The following is a 27438-nucleotide window of genomic DNA, read 5'->3' as shown; positions in this document are numbered from 1 at the left end:
ATGTCTGGCAGACATATCAGTGTGGATGACGGATCACCACCTCAAGCTGAACCTCGGCAAGACGGAGCTGCTCTTCCTCCCGGGGAAGGACTGCCCGTTCCATGATCTCGCCATCACGGTTGACAACTCCATTGTGTCCTCCTCCCAGAGTGCTAAGAACCTTGGCGTGATCCTGGACAACACCCTGTCGTTCTCAACTAACATCAAGGCGGTGACCCGTTCCTGTAGGTTCATGCTCTACAACATTTGCAGAGTACGACCCTGCCTCACGCAGGAAGCGGCGCAGGTCCTAATCCAGGCACTTGTCATCTCCCGTCTGGATTACTGCAACTCGCTGTTGGCTGGGCTCCCTGCCTGTGCCATTAAACCCCTACAACTCATCCAGAACGCCGCAGCCCGTCTGGTGTTCAACTTTCCCAAGTTCTCTCACGTCACCCCGCTCCTCCGCTCTCTCCACTGGCTTCCAGTTGAAGCTCGCATCCGCTACAAGACCATGGTGCTTGCCTACGGAGCTGTGAGGGGAACGGCACCTCCGTACCTTCAGGCTCTGATCAGGCCCTACACCCAAACAAGGGCACTGCGTTCATCCACCTCTGGCCTGCTCGCCTCCCTACCTCTGAGGAAGTACAGTTCCCGCTCAGCCCAGTCAAAACTGTTCGCTGCTCTGGCACCCCAATGGTGGAACAAACTCCCTCACGACGCCAGGTCAGCGGAGTCAATCACCACCTTCCGGAGACACCTGAAACCCCACCTCTTTAAGGAATACCTAGGATAGGATAAAGTAATCCTTCTAACCCCCCCCCCCTTAAAAGAGTTAGATGCACTATTGTAAAGTGGTTGTTCCACTGGATATCATAAGGTGAATGCACCAATTTGTAAGTCGCTCTGGATAAGAGCGTCTGCTAAATGACTTAAATGTAAATGTAAATGTAAAAGCTTTTGCAATGGCTGTGACTGGGACTTGATTTGAAGCAAGGAAAAATAGCTTGTGAAATAGCGTTATCTACAGGATCTTAACTTGAAGAGCAAACACAACGCTACATTTTGATGCCAAATGTGTCATCTTAATAATCTTAGTTAAGTTTTCTTTAGCGTTTCAAAACAAAAACGTGCTACACTTTGGACCGCCACTGAAGTATAATATCAAAATGAAAGATGTAAAACCTGGTGGTGTTGGTGAATAATTACTCTATTTGGAATAGTATAAAAAAAGTTCTCATAACTGAACAAATGTATTCTAATTTACATTTATATGAACCTTCTTTGTGGCCAATTATTCCAATAATCGGAGAGTCTTACAACACCGCAGGAGGCCGGAATCCTTCAGACTCCATTGCTTCAAAGCTTTAAAAATGTATGATTCTTAGAAACCAATTGCTGCTAATAGTGGATTTATTCCATTACATCATTTACACAATGTTTTCACTTTGGTTCAACTTCCACATAGGATTCAGCCTCAGTTCATTCAAAATGGGTCATGGGTATTCTTTTGTGCGCTGCACATATATTGATTTATGACTGTATTTAAGGAGTTAGGAGGGCACATATATTCATAAAACACATACATTCTATCAACATGATTGGCCAACATTGTATTGACAAATCCCCACCTATCTTAATTCGAAGGAAGCAGATAGCAACAGATAACAACAGAGGCGTTGTATACGTTTAGAAAAACGACCGTGTTTCCTGAATGCTGCGACGATAACGCACAGGTTCAAACTGTCGAGATAATCAACATTAGACCTGCCACAACGCAGGTGAAACTATGTGAAACCAATTCATTGGACACGATCACCTGCAACTGAAGCGGCACGTAATTCTTCCCACCTGAAATAACGAGTTCAAACCGATGTCAAGCCGCTCTGATGTCATGTCTTTTGAGGCTTTTGTTTCACAATAATCTCATGCACTTGGAAACATGCCATCAGACTGGGCTTCCGCACCCAGGCTCTTTCCCAATTAAGTCGGGGGGGGAAGAATGACATGTGAAACACCAGATGCGTCTCGTTTATAAAAAAGTACGACTGTGCAGACAATATCTGCAATCAGTCATGTCCAAAGTACTTAGCAAGCAGTGACCAATGCATGCTGAATGGGGAGGTGGATTTAAGTCCTATAGTTTATCCTATGAGGGGTCTATAAGGGGACACAACCCCCAGTGTGATCCGATCAGGCTTCGAGACCTTTAGAGAGACACTGACTGGCTGACTGACTAGTCGCCCGCCAGGGCTGCATCCGTGGCCATTCACACCGTTGATTTGCATACCCCCCTCCTCTCCTCTCTGGATCAATAATCTCATTGAGTCAGTGTGTCTTCTCCATCAGGAGTGATGGCAGCTAGGTAGAGACGCCCCCTTCTGTAACTCTATTCTCATGGCAACTGTCCACCCCAGACAAACACTCCTCTACGCTCTATCTATTCTAGACGCCTCTTCTTCTTTTCTTTCTGGGTCCTCATTACTCCTCTTCTGAACAGGCAGGAGGAGAGGCAAATAAACCTTAGAACAAACAAAACGGATTGAAAAGGTAAAGTATTAACATATCAGCGCCAGGGTCTTTCTTGATAAAATAGATTTGAAGTTAGATGTGTTGTTTTTTTAAAGTCTACCTTGTTAGACTTTGGAAACTGAAGGAACATACTGTGGAGAAGCAATAGGCTACACATGGTGTGCTTGCACCAAGTGAAGGACGAAGGGGGAGGGTGAAAATAAGTATGAGGTGTAAATATATATTTCCTGTGAGGCAAAGTACAATTCCAGAATCCTATTTAAAAAACTCCAACTCCTAATCCAACCAAAGATCTGTAAAGAGTAGGACGTGGGTCCACTCTTGGTCCAATTTGCTCACAGCATGACACTATCAGACCCCAAACCAAACCTCATTAAACTGGAATATGGAAACTTGGGGAAGTTCCAAAACGGCAACTCTTTTTCCCCCTCCAAGTAGGAAGACAAAACAGTGGACCATAAAAGAGGAATATAAGAAGGAAGGGAAGAAAGGGAGGCAGGCAGATCCTTGGGAGGACTGGAGAGTGAGAAAGTGAACGTTTGATGAGTAATACTTTTTTTGTTGTAGACGGGGCTTAACTTTGAAATATTCCGGGGTGGTTCTGAATGGGGGATTGACCAATGACCTGATCCCAGCCACACACTGGGCGCCAGAGTTAATGGTGGATAAAGATTAGAAAAACGGGCCCTAGCCTGATCTCCATCCCCATCCTCTTCAATCCCAAATCAGACCCACAATGGACTCTGCCAATAGGGATGACTCAAGTCCCTTTGATTCTTCTCCCTCCCCAGTAGTCAGGGTGTCCAGGGTAAAGACCCGTGGAGGTTACCCTCTCCTACTCAGGGGGAAGCCAGCCGGGCTCCTTGGCTCAGAAAACCCTTTAGGGTTTTGGAAATGAAATGACAGAAGCTCTGATCTATAACAAGAAATCAATTCCAAATTGGAAGTCTGAGGCAAAGCCATCCGTCCGGGGCTTGCTTCTATAAACTAGCCAGAGATATGCTTTAATTGCTGTAGATTTGATATATGTGTACATTCACAGTAATGCAAAAGTTAGGTCAATTATACTTCTTTGGGATGATTAGAGGACTTCTGTTCCAGAACAGATATGCTTTAAGAGTTCATCTTTGAAGATTTAAATGGGATACTCAACAAATTAAAAACGAATATTCAAATCTCTTTTAGGTGGAAGAGGGAAGGGAATCTCGGTTCTGCTTAGTCTTGTGAAGATGTGACTCTTGGGATGTGGGCTGGGGCTGAGGCCTACAGCTGAGCTGAGCCACCCTAACCCAGCCTCTCGCTCCGCTTGGCTCCTAGCTGCCTCGCTTGAATCATCCTTGGACCTCAAAGGCAAAACTCTGCAGCTGAATACGGAGACAAATAGACGTCCTTCCTCAGACTGGGTCAAAATATGAAAATAAACCAGTGGCTGGGATTCAGGAAATAACCTGTCTAAGAGTAGTTCTCCTCCGCCACATTGAAAAACAGATCAAAACAAGACTTTTTTCACAACATTTTTCAAATTCAAAAGTTTATGGGGTGGGGTGACTTCTACGAAAAAACTTGAGAATGACCTACAGCATACATTTAATTACACAAATAATTGATAGTGGAGAAGTTATGGAGGGCTACAAATACAGAAGCCAGTACCTTTACATTTGATTTTACCTGCAAAGCAATTCACTTCAACTGTTCTCTGCTCACTGAACAATCACCCATTGTCAAGTTAGCATTCGATATCTATCCCCCATCCAATTACGGCTAAATTCCATCCCCTCACGATGATGAGGCTTCTCCTCCCCATCGCTACTGCAGTTTTACCGTCTGGCAATGTTCTGTTCGGTCTGAGACACCACCTGTGACTCTGTCTCAGTCTGGCTGCTGTGGGGACACATTAGTAATGACGGCAGGCCTCCGCCGTAGTAGCAGTCACATAATCAGTGTGTGTCACACTTACTGTGCTGGCTGGGATTCTTTATGCTCGTTTTATACTGACTTGGTGACGACAAACTGCCTCTGTTATCACCACTGGATGTCTCATAGAGAATCTCATTGGGAATCTAAGGGGCTACAGAAGCTATGAGTTGTGCCACTGGGTGCCGTTACAGCACAGTAGGGTGCACACGCATAGAATTGTGCATGGAATTGTGCATGGAATTGTGCATGGAATTGTGCATGGAATTGTGCATGGAGGACCGACTTATGAACAGTGTCTCCCGATGATTCATGCATCTACACTTCTCCGCTTGAAGTTTTGAATGAGCTTCGTCACTTGATAAGAGTTGTCTTGTAACCTCCAGCCCCGAAAGACCAGTGCAGGTGAATCCCTCGAGCTGATGTCAACAAGAATTGGCAGTGGATGTGACTGTTCAGATCGGATAATAATCCGAACCGACACACAACACAAGGGCATGCAAAAGATCAGTGTAAAAGACAGTGTGACTCACCACTTTGGAATTCAGAATGTGGATGCTCTTCTCACAGCCGTTGCATATTTCATCCTAAACAAATGAACATTGGTTATGAGCTAACATTCTGGTGTTTATTCAACACCACCTTCATGCATGTCCAGATAATACATTCAAACACTTCCAAGTTTCTCGGTGTCAATAACCTCTTGTCTATTGTGATGTGTTAAGACGGCTCACTCTCAATTAAACATGGGCGTCTAGAAAACGTTCCCCAACATTCACTAAGAAGACTTTCAGATATCCTTCCTCCCAGTCCACATTGGCTGGATCTAATGCATATCATAACTTCAAAAAGCTACAGTAGATAGGATGTCTAGGAAGTGTGAAGACCAAACAGGCACAACCTGACAGGTTTCATTGCAGAGGTGGAACTCTATCATGGTGGGCAGATGAAGATCTGTTATTTTTCTATGGTGGTAACTGTGCCTCAGCTGGGCTTTAGCGTAACACTCCTGCCCAGGTACAAGTAAAGAAACTAGAACAAAATCATACACCTTTGTCCTTAAGATTAGAGGTGTCATGTCCATTGAAAATAAGGAGGCACAGGCAAGTTTCATCCATTTGTACACTGAAAATCTAGAAAGTATAGTTTATTTTATGCCTAAGTCTAAGATTTGGCCATCAGTGCCCTCAAAGTTATGCATGACACCTCTGAGATGAATGATCTTGGATGGAAAAAATCAAGTCAAGTTACACAGTTACACACAGCACGTTACAATTGTCAAATTCTGCCTTATCAGTCCAAAGGCAGAAAACCTTTGACAGCACATGAAAGGCTGTGTTGTAGTACTTACCCTGAGGGTGAAAACGTGTGGTTGTTGTCCGTCTCTTCCAGGAGGGGAAGGATCTCCAGTCCAGAGATGTCTGTAGAGGATATGCAGGGGGAGAGCAGATCAGAGAGAAATCATTACTCAAAAGCATGTTCCCATACAGTAAAACATTATCAACCAAGTTTCCAATTCACATTGTAAATGACCCCCCCCCCCCCCCCCCCCCCGCCCACTCCGATGGTGCTTGTGCAAACATGTATAGGATAAATGTGGGTAGGTTTTCTTGCACATGAGCTATGAGTTATTAGCTTTTAGGGGAAAGCAATAAACTTGGGAACAACAAAGTGCACATGGATTTGCCTGTTAGGTGACTGTATGCACGTGAGTGAGTATGTGTCTGTGTGTACATGTTAGAGCTGGGACGATAAACCGAAAATGATCGACACCGACCATACCGATCACTTATCGCAGGCATTTTATGGATATCCTTCATTACTATACATAGCCTATACTAGAGAAATGTGACATTTGAAATGAAATGAGTTTGCTAATATGGGTGATTGTTAATGGTACAATTGATGACTACAACCGTCAAACTAATAGCAGTAGTTGTAGTTTAAAGGATAATAAATCATTTTTTAATGCAATTTATCGTAATATCTATTTTTGACCATATCCCCCAGCTCTAGTACATGTGAATGTATGCTTGTGTGTGTGTATGTGTGTGAGTAAGTGCTTTTGTGTGCATGGAGGGGTGTACTTGTGGGTGCGTGTGTGTGTGCGTGTGTGCGTGTCTGTGCAAGAAAGATGAGGGGTGACCTTCTGAATTTAGGTAATGTACAGTAACAGTAAATGACAGGTTTTAACGACAATAATGACATGTCCCATGTCCTTATAATACACCTATCTGCAATTCTGTATAAAACAATCCTCAATCATCAATCTGTTATTTCCACATGCATCTTCCTAACGTTTGCTATGTTTTGTTACATTACCGTAAGAATGACCAACTGCAGCCACATAACCTCTCAGACGTTTTAATGCCTATACATCATGTTTAAGCACTTGACCCCTCGCAACATTTGAATTCCCCTCGTGGTTGAGCGAGCATTTTACAGGCAGCCTCTCTCTCTCTGATACTTAAGACACAGGGAGGACCAATGGCCCGGCCTGGACGTTCCTGTAGAATTTGTCTTTCTTTTTTTTCTTCCCGAATTCCAATGACCCCTGAAGGCAACCAGCAACTGCTGAATCCTGTGGAATGTGCTCTCTGAACTGTACAAAAAGCCCTCAGCCCAAAGAGCACCGCGGAAAACAAAACCTGCCAAGTGTCATTATTTTTACTGTTTGAGTTTGGGGAAAGAAGTGGTGCACGGTGCACACGGATTGCCGTGTAACATTTATGCAGTGGAAAAAGGATACAAATCTCCCCTTCCATTCTGTACTGTCTATTGTGAAAATAGGCACGGTGACGTTTCTGTTAGCGTACACACTCATCTAATCTAGTACCGATGTACTTAAAAAGAAAATACTGTACTGTTTAGTACTAGCATGAAGGCTAAGTAAACATGTGATAAAGGACTAATAACACACCAAATATGAATCAAACTACTTAACACTTAGCTATATTTGTGTGAATAAACATTCAGGTAAAATGTAACCGCCGTATAAGTTGGATAAAAACATCATTTTCAGTAATTGTTCCATTCATCCAAAATGACTTGCTGAGTTTACTTTAATACAGTGTTGGCCTGTGAAGCCGTAATACTCTCTTCAGAGGAAAAGCAACAAGAAAGCTCTTTAGTCTGTGTGACCAATTCAAGAGATTTACAAATATCACACATATCTTTACGCTTAGCCTAAATACAAAAATGATCTTTAAATTCTATCAACTTATAAATACAGACTGCATTCAAGCGTTCAAGGGGCCTAATAATACCATTGGCTATTTACATAAAGCGCAGCGCTTTGTCAAGATAAACTATTTAAAATAGAGAGCAGAAATACCTCCACAGCGGCTATAGAAGAGTCTGTGGATGAAAGAGGGACATTATGCTAACAAGTCAGATTACTGTACACAATCATTTTATCTTTAACGTAAATACCATCCCTGTGTTACGACGGTGGGGGCTTACGGAAAAGTCACCGCCAATAATATTTTCTACAGGGAACCAAATGCTCCTTATCGGTGTTAGGCGAGCAATTCAGGCCCCCGAACAAAGATGAGTCTTCAAACTCATTCTATTCATCACCGGACGTGTAATTACCTTGGGCTCACAGTCTAGACGTTACCGCTTTCACAGAATTTAAGACCCCCTCTCTCTGCAACGCCGCCGCCACAGCGCACGCCGCTCTCTCTCCTCTCACCCTCCCCGAGCACCGGCGAACGTTAAATCTGCCAGCAGATAAATTAACGAAGAACGCAATAAAATGGACACAATGAGAAGAACTTTATCCTGCCCGCTGCTAAATGAGATTTCTTTGAAATGCAGATCAGTGGAGCTAGATTAGTGAGTTTTAGCTGCTGTCAACATCATAACAAAATACAAACGTGATTGTTCGGGCCGGGGCCTTATCTCCGTGCTTCCATCTGCTGCCTGGCTATTTACTCTCCTTGATTTACTATGCAGATCTAAATAAGTCGCATCAAAAGGAGGGCTTACTGCACAATGGCTTCTTAAGCTTCTACATCAAGGTATTTGAAACCGTAGTCACTTAAAAAGGAGGCCCATCAAAGGCCCATCTCTAATGAACTCCCGTATCAGAGGGGGTTTGTGCCGGTTTTTAATGCTTCCTGTCTGGCTGCTTGTGTGAAGAGAAAGAGGAAGCACTACAAATCAGAACAACCCACAGCTATAGGAGGTGTGGCTCTGTAGGGCCACATGAGACCAGCTCACTGCATGGGGCCAATACAACCCCAGGTCTGTCAAGACTACTGGAGACAGTGGAATAGAGTGGGACAGAATAGAATATATTCTATTACACATTGGCTTCACAGCATCAACACCAGCAACACGTCAACGTTAAGTGCCTCGAATACCTCATTATCACCAGAGAAAGGAGGACAGATGGAAAGACAAGGCAATAAACATTGTTTTCTGCATGCATGTCAATCCATTTCTCACCAGGAGCATGACATCCAAATGCAAGAATGAGCCATATTATGTTCCCTGCTCTAGTTCTGCACAGAGAAACACTAATCTTCCAAGCTTTCGAACAACGTTTAGGCAATAACCTTTAATTTCATGGTGTATTTGTTACATTCAGTAACACAGACCAGATGATAAACCAAACCTTCAAGACTTCATGAAAAAAGAACTGCATTAGAAAAAGCACGATCTTCATTTCCATCTCGGTTTTAATGTCGGGACCCAACAAGCATGCAGTTTAGTTTACCAAAGAACAATTAGCCCCCTGAGCCCAAACAGACCCTGGCACATGTGGTTGAGAGGCGAGAGCCACAGGGGGGCACCAGATGATGGGTGGGTTGGGAGGGAAGCGTGTGGCGCGTGGCAGCCACGCATGTGCCAGTCAATGGCTCCTGGGCATGTCCTGCCTCACTGCTACTCTCACAGGGAGAAAGAGAAAAAGAGACGGAGAAAGAGAGAGAGAACGCCTTCTCTTCCCTGTCCCGTAGTCTCTGGGAGCCACTCCATTCTCTTCAGAATTGCAGGCAGCCCTCCAGATAGAGAGCTTACAACAAAGGAGGCATCCTATGGCCTTGTGGCTTCCCTACAGAAACCAATGTTCTCTACTTCTTTATCCCTCCATCCCTCATTGTCTCTCTCGGTATTTTCCCCCTTTTCTCTTCGTACCGTGCCAAGTGGGCCCAGTGCCAGTGACCTCTTCCTTTTTTTCTTGTCTAATGAAATGGCAAAACAACAGATTTACATATGCAGAAACAGGTGTTGTAACAGGTTTGACTGCTCTTGACCTGAACCATGTTAGAAGGAAATAAATGCACAAAAAAAGTTTATTAGCAACAGCTGCCTGAAGGTATTTAGGCTCTGATGGGCACTCAAGTCTACACCATCTGCCTTGCTGGTTGCCAGAAGTGACAATCTAAATCAAAAACCACCCATCAACTATCCTAAAAATAAACCATTGTGTTGCTGCGGCCATATGTTGTGGCCATTTCTTTTATAAAAGTGGCTGAATGAAGGCTTATGGCCCTGTCATCCAGGGAAACCCTACAAGCCACACAGTAGCCTATAATTACTCTCAACCAATCCCCTCTGTTCTAACCAGAACACTGCGTCAGCATCTCACATCACCATGTCCAAGTCCATCCCTCTGAAATTACAGGATATAAAACTATGGCCCTACGACAAAAGGACTAGGCCTACAGTCCAAGAACAAGTTTGAGGACACTCTATAGCGGGCAAAATGTTGGTATGAAGTGTTACTAATAGCTAGCTAGTAAATAGCTTTTACGCTTGTAATGTCACCTGTCATACATTTGTAAATCATTAAAGTATTCAAAAGTAACTATTAGAATGTGCTAATAGGATTGTTAGAGACATTTATGATCTAATCAACTAGCCTACATGCAGTAGATATTATAATATGGCCATGATATCAAAGTACACAACAACAAAAAGCTAGGCATATTTCTGAAAATGGCCTCCCTTTTATACCACTGTAAATATCATAGCCAAGAAAGTCATTTTTGTCATTTAAAATGCATCCATGTCTTTCTGAAAGACAAAAGCTGTAAAAGCCCTATTGTTTTTTTTCCCTGGCTATTTTCATTTAGACGAGCCAGCGAGACAGAAGGAACCAACCTGAGACAGTCGTGACCCTGCCAGAGTGTTGCAACTTGTTCTAGAGCAACGCCGGCAGAAGGCAGCGCCATATGCCCCCAGCCCCGAGCTCGATGCTCTTTCTGCAGCCTAATGTGCCTGTCGGAAAGCATTACCCTCACAAATCCTGTGTTTTTACAACATGTTTGAAATAAACAGTCCCCCCCCCCCCCCCCCCCCCCCATCTCTCTCTCCAAGAGAATTGTCCTCAGAGACACACAGAACCAGTGAGAGGAAGGTCAGTGTTTGTTTGTGTTCCTGCTGTTTGAGCAGCACATGCCTGCTTCAAATCAATACTAGCCATCCCTCCCTTTTTTTCTAGAATTCCTAAAAGGACAACTTCAATGAGCCCCAGATGTTTAAAACGCCATGTTCATTTGACCAACAATTTAATCCGAGTGTAAGATGAAGCTAGCACACGGATCTAGACATGACTCGTTACACAATTTTGTTTCTCAATTAACCGTTAAACAATTGTAGAGTTAAGACAATAGCCCTGTTATTTCTCAATCTGTCTGATGTGAGTAGTTGTTTACAGTGATGCAGACAGGCTGGTGGCAGATTTCGCCTGAGTGATGGCGACCTTGCCGTTCACTATGAGTGACCATCCATCTTTGATTCAGGGCAAGACCCTGCAACCAACACATTCTTTCACACCAGTCCAGTGCACTGTCCCTTCTTTCTCCATCCAACCGTGACTTAAAGAAAAGCAAAAGCTGGCATTATTTTACACTGCTGTGAGCATAGCATAGAGAATAGAGAAGGGATGGGTAACTCCATTCCTTGGGGGCCTGATTGTTGTCACACTGACTCCAGTAATCAACTAATAGTGATCTTCAGTTTAAAATGCAATTAGATTAATCAGCTGTGCTAGAGATGGGGGAAAAAGTGTGTCACCACTCTGGCCCCCCGAGGAGTGGAGTATGGAGTGTCATATAGAGTAAACAAGTTTTGGCTGCACAAAGCAGGGGAAAAATATGAACAAGAAGTGCCCCAAAACGATCAAATCTATTCTCGCATGGGAATCAAACAACTAAAACAGAAATCACACAATTGTACAGATAATGCAGGTTGAAATGCAGCAAGTCCACGTAACAGGTAGAACTAACGGCCTTTCAAAGGGTCAACCGGTGGTTCAATTGTCAAGGTCTTAGGTCATGATCAAGCATCTACTGCTAGACCTTAGCTGAGCCGATACAGCGCGACTGCACTGGTAGACTGCAATGGTAACAATGCTTTGTTGGTTAGTGGTAAAGCAACGTTTGTTTACGTCAGTCACAAGTCATGCTGCAGTTTGCGTAGGTTCTATTCATTGTTAAAGTACAGGAGTCGTTATGAGGTTTTGGGAACCGGCTGAACCTGCGGCGCCCATGTGTTTGGTCGTTTGTTTGTAGTGCAACAACCCTGAGATCGTGGCACGGTGACGTACAACGTGGTATTTCGAAAACCTTGCTTTCTTAGAAACACAGCATTTAGGACTGTTATACACAAATAGAAATATTGGCAAGTGTTTCAAACTGACAAGTGAGAACAGTTATCAGTATCCCATTGTTCTAAAATGAGTCATAAAGCAATGAGCAATGAGACACTCCTCCAAACTTGTCCGGAAAGTCAAATAAATGCTCAGTGTAAAATAAACACGTCGGTGTTGAGACTTGTTTCAAAGACAACACTTAACACAGCCTTTAAGTCTTGAGTCAAACTGCAATCTCCGTTTAATCCATATCCTCTGACTCCACCCAACACAAGCTTTTCTTGGCCAAAAGTCACAGTGTTTCTTACCCACAACAGCAGAAAGTCCAGCTTATAGAAGTGACCCAGAGCGTAACTAAAAAAGTCTGAGCTCTCGGCCTCTTAGTTACTGGGGCACACAAAACACCATTACCATTATGCGGATAATTACAGTGCATGGGGGAGTCTTAAGCATGTTATATACTCTTTAATCTTAAGAAGGCAATCTCTTCTAGGGTGACAGATAGCAGCATATGATCCTGGTAAACAAATATGTTCACGCAGCACAAAAGTGCCATTAAAGGCCAAAACTGTCAACACAAATTCCATTCTTACTGAAGGAAGGGAGGGAGGGAGGGGGGAGGAAAAAAAGACTTGATCACCTCTGGTTGCTTTAACTTGCATGGAGGTTGTCATGGAAACATTTCTATGAAGTTAACGGGGATAAAAACAGAAAGCTTTCCAGTTTAATTGCCATTAGGCTTAGAGAGCAGAGTTGACTTGCCCATACATTAAAACACAGACAGGGTACAATGCTCATATTTAGACAAATGAAACTATGATGCTCCACCCTTTTGTTTATCTTTTTTTCCCCAAAACAGGGCAACACCTCTAAGGTTGAGCAAGCAGCCAGTTTTATTAAAAAGGAGATGTTGGGGGATGGGTGGTGGTACGATACAAAAGCTAAGAGAGAGGCTAGAGTTCACTTAAAAGAAAAAGTAGGTATTTGTTTCAAAGTTGCTCTGTAGTAAATTAAAAGAAAACAATATGTACTTTGTTCTAAATGCAGACTGCACTGCATGACATGTCCTTTGAATGATTTAAATGAAGACTCAATATACATGAAAAAAAGAACAAATCATATACTATTTCTCAGTTACTAGCATACATTTCTTTAATCAGAGAAAAAATGATGCATTAACTTATGACTGGTTGGCTGAAATCTAAAACTTAAAGGTGCAATATGCAGAAATTCCTCTGCCATTTCCTGGTTGCTAAAATTGTAATAGTTCACCTAATTTCAGTTCATGTGACAAAACAAGCAATGTATAGTGAAGATTGTAGAGAATCATTGTACCATCTAAACCGCTGTGGAATATCTTTTCAATAACCCAAAATATTGTATTTTCAGCTGTTTGAAGGTAGTGTACAAAACCAAAAGTAAAAGACGCAAACACAAAATGTAAGAACGGGAAGCATAGAAATAGCGCACATAGAACAGATCTTTAGACTTGCTTTCAATGAGAATGACAGAATGCCCCAAAAGTTACATATTGCAGCTTAAATGTTGATAAATGGTTGAAAGGTATGATAAACGTATACACATTAATCCTTGGGAGGACATTAATTTTCATATTACCATAATGTAGCAGCAAACCACAAAATGATAAATGCAGCAATCAAAAAATGGATGCAGAGTGGCACAATAATAAGTGCAGCGCGCTACTAATGCTGGCCAGCTACCATTTGTCCACATTCAACCATATAGCCTTGACGCAGACAGCAGAGTGAAATATTAGGTTACTTTCCCAAAAAGTAAACGTCAACAACAAACTAAAAAGCCCTGAAACAGGGCCTCTATAGCTACGGATTTATATAGTTCCTACCAGGCAATGATTACAGAGGTTCCAAACAAGGAGTTGACAAAGTATGGTCCTAAAATAAGGGCAAAAGTGTTGAGTGATGAAACAGTGAAGCACACCTGCATTTCAGGCTGGGGAACACCTGTGCACCCGCGGCTTGAACAAAAGGGTTCAGTTTTGTTAATCCACCAGGGGTGAAAACTGATCACAGGCCATGAGGGAACTTTGTTAGCGTTTCTATAAGAAAAAAAAGCTACACCTAGGCTTTCGATTTAGGTGCAGCGCTAACTAAAGTAGAGAGGTACTTCCGAGTGCTTTTAGGGGGGCCCTTAACCAAGGTGTAGCAACCCATCGTCCAAACTACAAGTCCATCATTCACATTAAGAACTATGAGGATAATACTGAAACTGGTCTCTCATTTTACATCTGGGCTATGACGATATGGAATACGCTGTAGCTACAAATGGCGCAAGAATGTAACGGTAACGTGTTCACCATTGATCTTTATCATCATCACCATCAACGACAATAACAGTACAACTAGTTATACTATTATACGTTTGCTTTCATTTTAAGCGTTGGTAGTCCGAGCAGCTACAGTAGTTGGTAGCTAGAAGCAAAAGTAATGCAGTAGTAACTGTAGTGTAAAAGGAACATCAAATAATAAAGTACAGTAAGTTACTGTAGTAGTACTATAGTAGTAGAAGGTGATGGTAATAGTAGGAACTGTGGCACAACTGATAACGACACTGCTACAAATTCGCATTACACAGATAGTAAACTAGATCGCAATACATCATTATCAACGAGTCAGTTATAATAGCTCAACTTTTAGTTTTAGAGAAAAAAACGTTTTCCAATTTCTGCATATTAATGAGATAGTGGTGAATGCTGTACTTTCCAAATGATCATTATATTCAATGGCCAAAAATAAATGAATTTCAAAATGTAATTGTTACATTTAAATGAGAATACTTTGAGATTCCATTCCAGTGAATGAATGTGGCTATGACTATTACATTTTTTTTATATTAATTCAAAAACATCAGAATAAGTTAATACATCTCTGAATTGGTAGGCTACTTTCAACTAGTTATCTACAGCTATTCTACCTGACTTTTCAACCTATGTAAAAATTGTCTTTCATAACGTTTTATTGTATTGTTATTAGTGCTAAGGGCAATACATAGTTCCATCTTTGATATACTGAAAAGACGCATTGGATACATTGTTGAATATCGGCTTCAACGAGCCAGTGGTCATCTATAAAAGAGTTCTATCCTCCCTATTGGCTGCACACGCCGGACAGTGTTGCAAGAGGGTCCTTGGCAACCACAAAGCACAGCCGACTATTGTGTGAAGTACATGAAAGGAACCAACATGAAAAATGAAATATATATATATATATATATATACACACATCTGCAATATATAATTGTTGGGATGATTTGAAGTTGTTCACAATCGTCCGCACAAACTATGGCTTCACAATTTAAGTTGGTGGACAGTAAGAATCGATGAAGAGAATCAGTGAAACTCAAAGAGGGTGGAAAGAAATAAACACTGGTTAAAACTTACCAAAAACGCAGGTTTATTTCCTCTAGGAAAACAAGAGCCACCACGTGAGAAGAAGTTGGTGTACGTTCAGCTTCAAGAAATCTTCACACGTGACTGTACAAGTAACCATAAAGCAGAAAAATGAACAACAAGCCGTAGAGTAAATAAAAACTCAAATATTCCTCCGCTGGCGCTGCACTCATACAAGCGTTGTCTTGCGCTCCTGCTGTCTTCAGTCAATGCTGCTGTTATTACTAATGTAACAGAAAAGGCAGTACACTGAGTCCCGTTTGAATGCTCTCGCATGACGCGCAATGCGAAGAAGTAGCTTGTTTTCGCAATGCGATTCAATACATCAAGATGTATTCAACGAACTATTTTGGACTATCTTATTACAATGCAGCCCCAGGGGAGGCACTTACGCGGAGTTGAATGTTATTCTTTTTTTTTTTGGAGTGCTACGACCCCATATGACGTCACGTCCACCTGCTTTGTAAACAGAAAACTATTTGGAAGTTACATGTTTGTTTCTTTTTGGAAGTCAAAGATAAGCAAACAGTCCCATTTCCAGTTACATCTTGTTTCCAGATGAAGCCAGCTCCGATATCTACTGTAGAGTTGATCTATAAAGTCGGCCACGGGAGAAAGACGTATTTAAATATCCAAATAAGGTGTATTATATTATATAATAAACATGCATTGTTATTTGTAGACTAACCTACTGATCTTAAACAGATATGAGTCAATGTGAGCATCAATGCGGATATTTATTTGGAAGGGTTGTGCACACAATGGAAATAAATTATCTAGACATCAAACAGCAATTACTAAAACGTTCAGTGCACATTTACTAACTAATCAGTCCCAAATAAGGGTGCATATTGGTAATATCAGCGCAAAGAAAATGCATTAGCACAAATATATAGCCTAACGGTTTGTTATAATATTTTTGGTAATTCTACTCTTTTGAAATAAGTTATATAGGCCCTCTGTTTACTATATTTTCATGTGAAGAATACATATTTTAAAATAGGCTATGATTCAGGATGAGATGAGATTTTTTTTTATATTTTATCATCAGAATAAGCTATAAATATAGCTATTGTTGACATGTACATGGTGATGATAAGACGTTCGATCTATTGATGCGGGATCAATATACTTAATAGTCATCCTTGTGCCATTGCAGTTTGATCAGTCGTGTTTGTAAAACATTTAAAATTGGACCAGCGCTAGACATCAATCTATTAAGAAATATCTCCATGTTTTACACCTTTAGAAATGTTAAATGTATTTGCTATAACGCGCTGTCTGCTCCTCACTGCAGTGAACCTGCAACTTTGACCGGTGTGGACCGCAGAGATTGACGTTCAAGGTCTGACCTGTTGTATGTCGTCTTTATTTACTCTCCCTGTAGATAAAATACTGGGTGAAAGTTGTTTGCTTTACATATACAGGAAAAACACATTTTCATATATATATATATTAAATGACAAAGTCGGCTTAATGAAACAGAAAGAATTGTGGGTTGATTAAAAGCTTGATTAAAATCACTTGCATCCGATTTTATGTGTAAAAAGAAGGTACATCAATTTCAATGTGACGTTCAAACCTCTGCTTTGTTTAAATGTTAGGGATGTGCTTATAGTATTTAATTGTTCCGTTTTGTTATGCACAACAAATGCACAATACTCTTACGTCAAAAACAAATATTACATATCATTGTCAAACTTGTAAACAATTGCAAACTTGCAATTTACACCAGATAAACTGTATGTGTATGTGTAAGCAATATATAAAAGGGAATATTGTGCATACAACATTAAATACATTCATATATATTTTATAAACGGTATCAACGATTAAGATTCAAATCTTATTTATTTTTTTAAATACAATATGTTTTTCGTAAAAGATCCAATTCCATAACATTTTGGAAGATTCTAAGTGAGATTGAGCATTCCATGTAATTTCTATAAATAGGAGGAAAGATCATTTTGGATGTCATGAAGTATAAAAAAAAAACGAAATCGCTGATGTGTGGAAAATGGGGCTTTGCTGCCACCTACTGGTGATTTAGTGTCTTTCATTTACACAGGTCATCGGTATGTACTGCATGTCTTATAATAGGCTAACAAATGTGTATTGTATACCTAGCTATTATTGACTTTACCTAACCTAATGCATTTGATGATGTTGAAATGCATATAAGCGATAAAAAGTAATATATGTTGAGGTCAGACATGGTGTGCTGAATAGATGACCTAATGCCGTATCAAAGTACTTGGGCATGGAAGAAATCCGCTTTTGTCATACACTGCCATCTACTGATCTGATTATTCAGTACAGTAAATATCATATTCATGTCAGTTTCATTTTATGTAGAAATACCAATGCACTATCTTGTTGTAATATTGAAAATTCAATTCTAAAATAATCCATCTAGATTCATTAACAACCTTGCACAAAGAATCAATTGAGAGTGAAACCGGTCTACACACCTGGGCTGTATTGTATAACTAGGCCCACAGCCTGTTGAAAGGGGTGTGTTAGATTTACAGGTATACTTGCATCTCCTATCTGACCAGATTCAAGGAATTAAAATGTCATTTTACAAGGTAGATGTTACTCTTCCATCAAAATCAGAGAGGTGATTGTTTGAGAGCCAGGGAGAGCTTGGCTACTGTACAATAATTTACTCTGAAGTTGCTTCATTTTCTAAGTCCTATCTCCTTGTCCTCAATAACCTGAGGCTTGGGGAATTATAGTGATAGAATGGCAAGAGGGTACAGGAGAGATGAGGAATCCACAGGATTGAGACTTGGCCCTGGCTCCACTTTTGATCCATGTCTGGAGGACTTTATCGGCACCTGCAAGTGACAGATGCAAACTGCATGCAACACTTGCGGTCTGGGCAACCATAAACACCATACACTACTGGTAAGTGAAAGCAAATGGTCTCATTCTGTCATTTAATAGATGTGCACAGATGAGTTCAATATACAGTTTTGTCTTTGTCTTAAATGTGTCATATTTTTTTCGTTATTACTGGTATATTTATTTTATGCAACAGATATGAGAGACGTTATGTTGGGATGGATGACTGCAGGGGCCAGACTAGCATATTGTATGAGACCTATTAATAGGCCTGGCTTACACCACAATATTCAGCTGTAACTGGACCCCGTATGTCAACTCACGTCCTCTCGAGTGTCGGCACAGCCAGGGGCACTCTGGTTCTGTCCTCCCTTCCCAATGTAGACAGACAGCCAGCCCACTGATGTCTGCAGACGATCCAAGGCCTCTCGGGCTCTCAAACTTCATGGAGGCTCCAGACACAAGAACATGGGGAAGTAGGGATATTAAAGAGGGTGGAGTGAGGGAGGAAGAGGAGCGAGGAAGCCTCTACACACAGAAAGGCGCCACGGATGAGTCGGACGAGTCAGATGATTCAGAGCCCGAGCCCCTGGCCGTCATCCGTAGGAAGGTGTCCTTTGCTGACGCCTTCGGTCTGGATCTGGTGTACGTCAAGGAGTTTGACAGTACAGACCTGACGGGGGCAGAGGTCGCTGACCCCCCGGAGTCCAAGGTCAAAGTTAAAGAACCGGACGAGTATTTCCTGTCATCTTTGTTTACCGTGCCCTCGTCTCCGGAGGAACTCGAACAGAGACTCCAGGATCAGAAGCTAGAGCTGGAGAGCATTGAGTTACTTCCTGGCACCACTGCGCTCAGGGGTATTGTCAGGGTGGTGAACCTGTGCTACAATAAATCCCTTTATATCCGGATGACTCTGGATAGCTGGAAGACCAACTTTGACCTGCTGGCTGAGTACGTCCCGGGCTCCAGCGATGGAACAACGGACAGGTTTGCGTTCAGGCTTACCCTCGTGCCGCCCTTTGAGATGGAGGGAACCAGAGTGGAGTTCTGCCTCAGATACGAGACATCAGTGGGCACTTTTTGGGCAAACAACAGTGACATGAACTATGTGCTGTTCTGCCACAAAAAGGGAGGCAGAGATCTGATAGCAATGGAGCCTCAGCTAGAGGAAGTAAATAACTGGAGAGAGAAGAGAACCTGTCTGAAAGTCAACAGGTGAGGAGTCTATTCTATTCTTGTTCCCTCTGCTGACAGTAAGCGATAGAAACACACTATTACTGAAGTATTAAAGAACTAAGTATTAATCACTATAGCATAGATTACAAACAAGTAGTTCTGCCAGCAAATTGAGTAATAGGCTTAAAACATATTATTAACTCTTAGTGAAATAGGAAAATATTTGATTATTAGTGTGACACATTTCTATAATTCTAGATGGATCACCTGTGCATGATTGTTGGAGTTAGCTTTTACAGAGTTGTCCGTTGTGCTCGGCCACAGTATCAAATAGCTCCCCATGTGATCTAGTGTCAGTCCAGCTTTCCATGACGTCTGATATTGACTGGGAAATAAAATGTTTCCCTTTTTTTTTTAAACTTTAGGACCAAATTCTTAACAACCTCTGGGTTTCGGTTCTTGAGGAACACTATTCCTTATTGTTTGGCCCCATAACACTTCATGTAATTTGATCTGTCCTCTGTGTTGACAGTAAGATGAACAGTGCCGAGGAGAACGCCGTGGAGACCGCTGCAGACGCTCCAGGTGTGTATCGCTCATATTATGTCTGTGAAATGTGAAACGCCATGCTTGGGAATCTGAGTCTGTGAGCAATTTATTTTCCAGATTCAACCACACATAGAGCAGAGCGGACTGGCGGGGAAAAAGTGGAAAAGGCAGAACATCTGCTCTCTATTTTGCATCATGAGGATTACCATCACAAACATTTGGTGAGGTCACTAATTTGTACTAAAGGGCTGATAAACATTTTGACATGTCCTGGGTGGGGTGCTATGCAACTACCACATACACATTTTACACAAAACCATATTTACCACATTTCTCACCCTAAAATACATATAGTTAATACATGTTTCAGCGTTATTACCAACCATGCTCTTTCTGCAGTAAGGCATGTCTGTCCTTCAGCTAGTTAAGCGCCAGTCAGTGTAACATACTGTACAGTACGTGAGGAGACAGTGAGGCATTTTACATGATACTTGAGAGCATACCATACGTTCTTTTATTGCAGTCATGTGTGCCACTAATAACTGCAGAGGGCAAGTATGTAAAAAAAAAAAAATGGAATTGCACCCTAAGTTCCAATCTCATTGCAATATTCTACAAAAGTTACATATTTGTTTTATTGCAATAAGTTAAATTAGGTTTTGTATTAGTCCTTGTTAGATCAGATGTTAAAAACACACAACTAAGTAAGTCCAAACCTAAATATGCCCCTTTCCTTCTCTTGTTGACTGACAGGGGGATAGTCAGAGGAGCAGACGAAGGAAGGCCTGTTCAGCACAAGTGCAGGAATACTTTTCTCGGCGAGAGCAGGCGGCAAGACAGGAACACATTTCCAATGGGCTACCACATAATGAACTGGAGAAACCACCTTCACTGCCTGACACCAGCATCAAACCCTTAGGGGAGAGTGCCTCCAGTCTCCTACGATTACGCCAGAAGAAACCAACCAATGATACCCCTCAAATAATGACATACCACCAGATACCCCTACTATCCCTGGACTGGGGCAAAGATAAAGTGCGTGCGGGTACTTCAGATGAGGATGACATCTGGATTAGAACGAGGACCACACCTCAGCTCACATCAGACAAGTCCGAGGACAATCTGGGAGAACAAACCTCTGTTTGTGATCTGTGGGAAGCCTTTCTCAATGGCACAGACTCCAAAGATACTACCAGTGTGCCAGAATCTGAATGGCTACAGTCGGCAACTTCAGTTTGCCCGTCAATCGAAACTGAGGATTTTGAGTCTTCCTCAAAAGTCGACAACCAACAGGAGGGTGACTTGGACTCAAATACACAAAGATACACACACTGCACAGTAAATGAATTGCCGTCGTGGGCTCACAATCATGTGATGCCTCTGGTCAGTGCCGAGGAGCCACTGTCAAGCTCGGGTGTCACCTTCTCCAGAAACGACAAAGCGTCGGTTTATAATCCTTCCCAAAGGTCAGAGGCTATCCCTGTAACAGACACTCTACAGGAATCCATTCCCTCGGGTGCCGCAAGGGTGGCCGGGGGGTCTGTTGACAGCACGGCTCAGTGCTACAAGCATGTGGAGGTGGGGAGAAGAAGAGAAGAGGAGCCTTTCACACCATACAGAGCAGAGCCGGTAACGAGCTCGGGGGAGACCGAGACAACAGATATGACAGCAATGGCAGAATCTCAGAATGCCAATGCAGTAGATAGAATCTGTCAGGGAGAAAGTCAAGACAAGAAGCTTTCTTCCGACGTGGTAGCAGAGGTTAAAGGCAACGTGCACAAAGCAGCTGATGACACTGTGACATTTAGGGAGAGAGTCGCAGAGAGGACCCAGGATAAAACAAACACACAGAGCTACGGAGTGGAGGAGGGATTCACACAGGCCTACAAAGAGGATCAACCAGAGGAAGAAGAATTCACACAAGACCTCACAGAAGAAGCGTTGCATAGACAGAGTCCAGCAGTGGAAGATGAATTCCAAATTAACCGAAGAGACAAAATGTATTTAGAACTGAACCTAACAGAGTTGGAAGAATTCAGGCCGAGTCAAACATATGAAGAAGAATTCAGGCTCAATCAAACAGAAAAAGAAGAATTCAGACTGAAACAAACACATGAAGAGGAACTCAGACCAAACAAATCAGACGAAGTTGAAATCAGACCATTTAATACAGTGGAAGATGAATTAAAACCGAATCAATCAGAGGCAGAGAAATTCCGATCAAATCAAAGAGATGAAGAAGAATCTAGACCGAACCAAACATTCAATGGTGAATTCAGCTGGAACCAAACTGAGGTAGAGGAATTAAGACCAAACAAAATTGAGAGGGAAGAGGAATTCTCACCAAGCCATCAAGATGAAGAAGATGACAGACCGAGCCATACAGACAAAGAATTGAGCCTGAATCATGAAGATGAAGAGCTAGACAGAGCGAACCGGACATTTGCCGAAAAATTTAGACCGAACCAAACACCCAATGAAGTATCCAGATCAAACGAATTAGAGGAATTCAGACAGTTTGATGAAGAACAGAGAGACAGAGAGAACCTAGAAGAGGTTGAGGAATTCAGATCCAACCAAACACACGAAGAGGGATTCTGGTGCAATAAAATACAAGAAGAAGATATCTATCAGAGCGTAAATGAAGAAGAACTATACAGAGACACTGATATGGATGAAGAATCATCAACACACAACTTAACAGAGCCCGAAGTATTCAGGGGAAAGGACACGGGAGAAGTGGAAAAGACAGAAAATGTCATGGCCAAAATGTCCAGACAGAGAGACACAGAACAGATAAATGAAGAAATAAGTATCGAAACTCCAGAAAAGGAGGAAGTTGAGGACTTAACGGACGAGACGGCGAACACCCGAAATGAGAGTGAGGACGTGTCAACCGAAAAGGAAGAGAAGCATGAGGTGACAATGGAAAACGTTGAATGCCCAAGACAAGATAAAAATGGAAAGTTGTCAGAAGGGTCAAAAGAACTTATTAGGAAGGATGATAAAGAATCATTGGAAAAAGAGGTAGAGTTAGTTGAAGATGAGTTTTTCAGAGAACAGAAAGGTTTGAATGAGGAAATGTTAGAAGAGGCGTTATATTTGCAGCCGGTTGATAATAGTCCTTTAGCCGAACAAGACAACGAGAAGGAGGAGAAACTGTCAGATGTACCTGAAGTCGTTCAAAATGTACCGAACCACCAGACAAAACGTCTTACTAAGAAAGTGGTGACTGACATAGACTCCTGGGTAGATTCTCTCATGAAGGCATGTACACTTCCCGATTTGACCTTTACACCGAGACGAGGCCTTAGCCAAACTACACCCAGTAGCAATGCAGAGCCCTCTATGGGCCAAGCCTATGCGTCATCTCCCAACAGAGGTACAACTGTCCTCTCTCATTCATTTTCTCTCAGCACAAGATTTAACACAGTTGTCAGTGAAGGGAGTGAGTCAGCGGTCAGTCAGGGGTCAACCCAAAACCCAACGTCATTAGGGGAGGATCAGGAGACCCTCAGCAGCCGTACGAGCCCTCCACCCCCTGAGAAAGTGGAGGATGCTGCCAGCAGCATCCTGGCACGGTCGAGGATGTTCATCTCTCTCAGTAGCGTAACCAGAGCACTGGTCTATGCCCTTTTGGTAGCAGTGTTTCTCTTCACCACTCTTATGTATAATTTCCCAGCGTGCTTTGCCCTCTACTTGTTCTCACTGTATTGGTGGTGCTGTGTGGCAGATAGGCCACACAGCACAACACGGGGACTGACAGAATAGATGGAGAGAGGTGAAGTGTTTGTGTGTCAAGAATTATAATATTGTGCGTGTGCTGCACGTGTGTGTATGATTTGGGTAACACTTTACATGAAGTTGCTCTTATACCTGTAATTACTACTGTAGCAACATTGTTGTTATTGTACATGGTACTTCAGTATAAGCTGTTGCAATTGTAATGCATTTGTTAATACAATGTTGTTACTAGTGTAATGACAGTGTTACTACAGAGGTATGAGAGCAACTGAATATAAAGAGTTACCATGATTTGTTGCAGTTTGTTGCAGTGTTTTATGGGCCCAATATCAAAAGTGAAAATGTACCAAAATATTAAAGGAGAATGAAATCCATTATTCCAATGTAGGACAAAAGGGGTTAGCTAAACCGCGTGGGGCATTGGAGATTTGAAAGTGAAGTTTCTTTATTTCTTTTTCCGTTTTTTCTTTTCTCAGCAATGATAACATATGAGTTTCAACAGAAAGCTTTCCAGATTTTCCCCAGGTCTATACGCTGACTAAAGAGTGCCTTGCATAGTCATTGCTGCACTGTAGCTCAAATGTTTTCATTTAGAATAGCTGATATGTATGGTCATCTGTAGTGAACTTGAAGTGTATAAGTCACACATCCACGTTGGCAGCAGTTGACTGGGCTGGAGCATATGTTAAGCAGGCATATGATATTACAATATCTCTGTGATCCTGGGAGATCCCTTACTGGCCCCCATCTGACCTATCTTTCTCAGACATGTAGCCTACAGATAGTAAGGTCAAATGGACTGCACTTCTTCATCACTTAATCATTGTAAGGATTGGAGATGATGATGATGATGATGATATAATCAAGTTGTGTGATTTCTGTGGCTTTGTCTTTCCATTAAAAGTCCTGTACTTGACTTTGACAGATTACATTTCTATGGGATATCTTTTGACCTCCTTATATTAAACATTGCAACAGTTTTCAGAAACTGCACTAAAGTTTCACAAAAACAGTATTATTAATCATGATACGAAGAGACAGAAAGGACACTGCTATAGCTTTTTGTAAAACGGTGGACGTGATATGTCTTCCGTGACCCAAGTCCCCAAGTGCTTGCTGTCCTCAGACAAACCATATAGAGCCAGTAGTGTTAATTCATGGGAGGTGACAGGTGACAGGTGATGTACTGTGAGTTCCTCATGACTTACTTGAGGGTTGGGTTTTGATTGCGATAATGCTCACTTGCCCACTAACATGGGATACACGTCTTTGACCAATCCTAACGCAGACAGTGGCCGCAATCCCCTGCTCAGACATTGCATCTATGCATCGACCAATGGTTGCGTGCCATGTCATCGACGGTGTCATCGACTGACAGATTGCTATAAAATACGTTATGATGTGGTTAGCTGATAAATATCAAGGCGTTGAAAGATCTGGCAGGCGTCAACAACACCTGGGCAAAAAAAACATGCCCAGTGAAGCTGACCTGCCTATCAGCGCAGCGAATCTGACTTTGTTTACCTAAGTTTACCTAAGGCAATAGGTCACACATTTTTTTACTTGAGAAATACTGCATCAAACACCTTAGCTAGATATAAGATTGCGTGAATAAATCCTCCTCTACAAAAACCTCAAAATTAATAATAGATTTTTAAAAATTATTTTAGATTTCTATTTTGAGGAAGTAATTCTGGCTTTGTTCCTATGGTGTCTCATGGGGGACAAACATCAGTAACTGCCATATGGAACCACATCCCCAAGACTGATATCTTGTCACATAAATGATTCCAATTCCGAATTCTGAAATGTCTGTTTCCATCACATGCAGAAACGGTGCTTTCAGTCGCTCTTTAAAATGCATCCAGGACATGCACATACAATTAGGTATGCCTATTGTTGACTCAACATTCCCATCATCCCCCTTCGGGGCCTCATTTAATGAACTGATAAATCACACTGACATCTTTCAGAGTTCAGAAGGAAGTTGAACAAGTATTCAATGTGCAACTACGCAAATGTAGGTGTGTGTGTGTGAGAGAGAGAGAGAGGGAGAGAGAGGGAGAGGGAGAGAGAGAGAGAGAGAGAGAGAGAGAGAGAGAGGGAGGGAGAGAGAGAGAGAGAGAGAGAGAGAGAGAGAGAGAGAGAGGGAGGGAGAGAGAGGGAGAGGGAGAGAGGGAGCGAGAGAGAGAGAGAAAGAGGGAGAGAGTGTGAACGATAGTGTGTGTGTGCATGTGTGTGCACGTGCGTGTGTGCACATATGCATACGTATGCACGTATATGTGAGAGTGTATGTGCGTATGCATTAGTGCGTGTGCACGTACTTGCTTTTGAGTGTTAGATAAAGCAGTGGTTCGACTGATACTGCAGTAAGGGGAGTCACTTGATCAAGTCTGCTGCATTGTGACTGCTGACCTTTGGTGGGCTGGCGTCGATCGAGTCCAGGGCTGGCAGAGTTGGAGCTGCTCGCCAGGAAACTGCTTTGAGGAATCACAGAGCTGCCTGACCCCGGCTAGTCCGACCAAGCCTGGTTCTGCCTACAGGAGAACAAGGAGGACATATTCAGAATCTGGAGAGAACAGTGGCACTGGTTGAAACGGGTTCACACAGCTGACTACACTCTACACACACAGCTGACTACACTCTACACACACAGCTGACTACACTCTACACACACACTGCCTACACTCTACACACACACTGCCTACACACTACACACACACACTGACTACACTCTACACACACACTGCCTACACACTACACACACACAGCTGACTACACTCTACACACACAGCTGACTACACTCTACACACACAGCTGACTACACTCTACACACACAGCTGACTACACTCTACACACACAGCTGACTACACTCTACACACACACTGCCTACACACTACACACACAGCTGACTACACTCTACACACAAACAGCTGACTACACTCTACACACACAGCTGACTACACTCTACACACACAGCTGACTACACTCTACACACACAGCTGACTACACTCTACACACACACTGCCTACACTCTACACACACAGCTGACTACACTCTACACACACAGCTGACTACACTCTACACACACAGCTGACTACACTCTACACACACAGCTGACTACACTCTACACACACAGCTGACTACACTCTACACACACAGCTGACTACACTCTACACACACACTGCCTACACTCTACACACACAGCTGACTACACTCTACACACACAGCTGACTACACTCCACACACACACACAGCTGACTACACTCTACACACACAGCTGACTACACTCTACACACACAGCTGACTACACACTACACACACACAGCTGACTACACTCTACACACACACTGCCTACACTCTACACACACTGCCTACACTCTACACACAGCTGACAACACTCTACACACACACTGACTACACTCCACACACACAGCTGACTACACACTACACACACAGCTGACTACACACTACACACAGCTGACTACACACTACACACACACTGACTACACTCTACACACACAGCTGACTACACTCTACACACACACTGACTACACTCTACACACACCGCTGACTACACACTACACACACAGCTGACTACACACTACACACACAGCTGACTACACACTACACACAGCTGACTACACTCTACACACAGCTGACTACA

At 42.5% G+C, this 27438-nt stretch overlaps 2 protein-coding genes across 2 annotated transcripts in view; one reads left to right on the top strand and one right to left on the bottom strand.

Annotated features, from left to right (window-relative positions):
* The window catches only part of LOC129838227 (forkhead box protein P2-like), an 86657-nt gene extending 71198 nt beyond the window's left edge, over positions 1 to 15459 (bottom strand). The window contains exons 1-3 of the mRNA XM_055905013.1: positions 15447 to 15459; positions 5777 to 5857; positions 4959 to 5012 (exon numbers count right to left, since the gene is read on the bottom strand). The gene's annotated coding sequence lies outside the window, so the exon portion shown is untranslated. The remainder of the gene's footprint in view (positions 1 to 4958; positions 5013 to 5776; positions 5858 to 15446) is intronic.
* Positions 15448 to 24702, top strand: LOC129838226 (uncharacterized). The gene is made up of 4 exons (XM_055905012.1): positions 15448 to 19517; positions 20011 to 20063; positions 20145 to 20248; positions 20781 to 24702. The coding sequence occupies exons 1-4, from the start codon at positions 18706 to 18708 to the stop codon at positions 23796 to 23798; spliced, it is 3987 nt and encodes a 1328-aa protein (XP_055760987.1). The 5' UTR covers positions 15448 to 18705; the 3' UTR covers positions 23799 to 24702.
* The last annotated feature ends 2736 nt before the right edge of the window (positions 24703 to 27438 follow it).

The sequence above is a fragment of the Salvelinus fontinalis genome, chromosome 39, assembly GCF_029448725.1.
Source record: "Salvelinus fontinalis isolate EN_2023a chromosome 39, ASM2944872v1, whole genome shotgun sequence".
In the NCBI taxonomy this organism is placed as follows: Eukaryota; Metazoa; Chordata; class Actinopteri; order Salmoniformes; family Salmonidae; genus Salvelinus; species Salvelinus fontinalis.
This window is presented reverse-complemented; position numbering and strand designations above follow the sequence as displayed.

What these genes read in the sequence shown, in the direction of transcription:
- LOC129838226 (XM_055905012.1), top strand. Translation starts at nt 18,706, where the DNA reads ATGTCTGCAGACGATCCAAGGCCTCTCGGGCTCTCAAACTTCATGGAG. An exon ending in ACCTGTCTGAAAGTCAACAG is followed by an intron (nt 19,518 to 20,010) that starts GTGAGGAGTCTA and finishes CTGTGTTGACAG; the next exon opens with TAAGATGAACAGTGCCGAGG. An exon ending in ATTACCATCACAAACATTTG is followed by an intron (nt 20,249 to 20,780) that starts GTGAGGTCACTA and finishes GTTGACTGACAG; the next exon opens with GGGGATAGTCAGAGGAGCAG.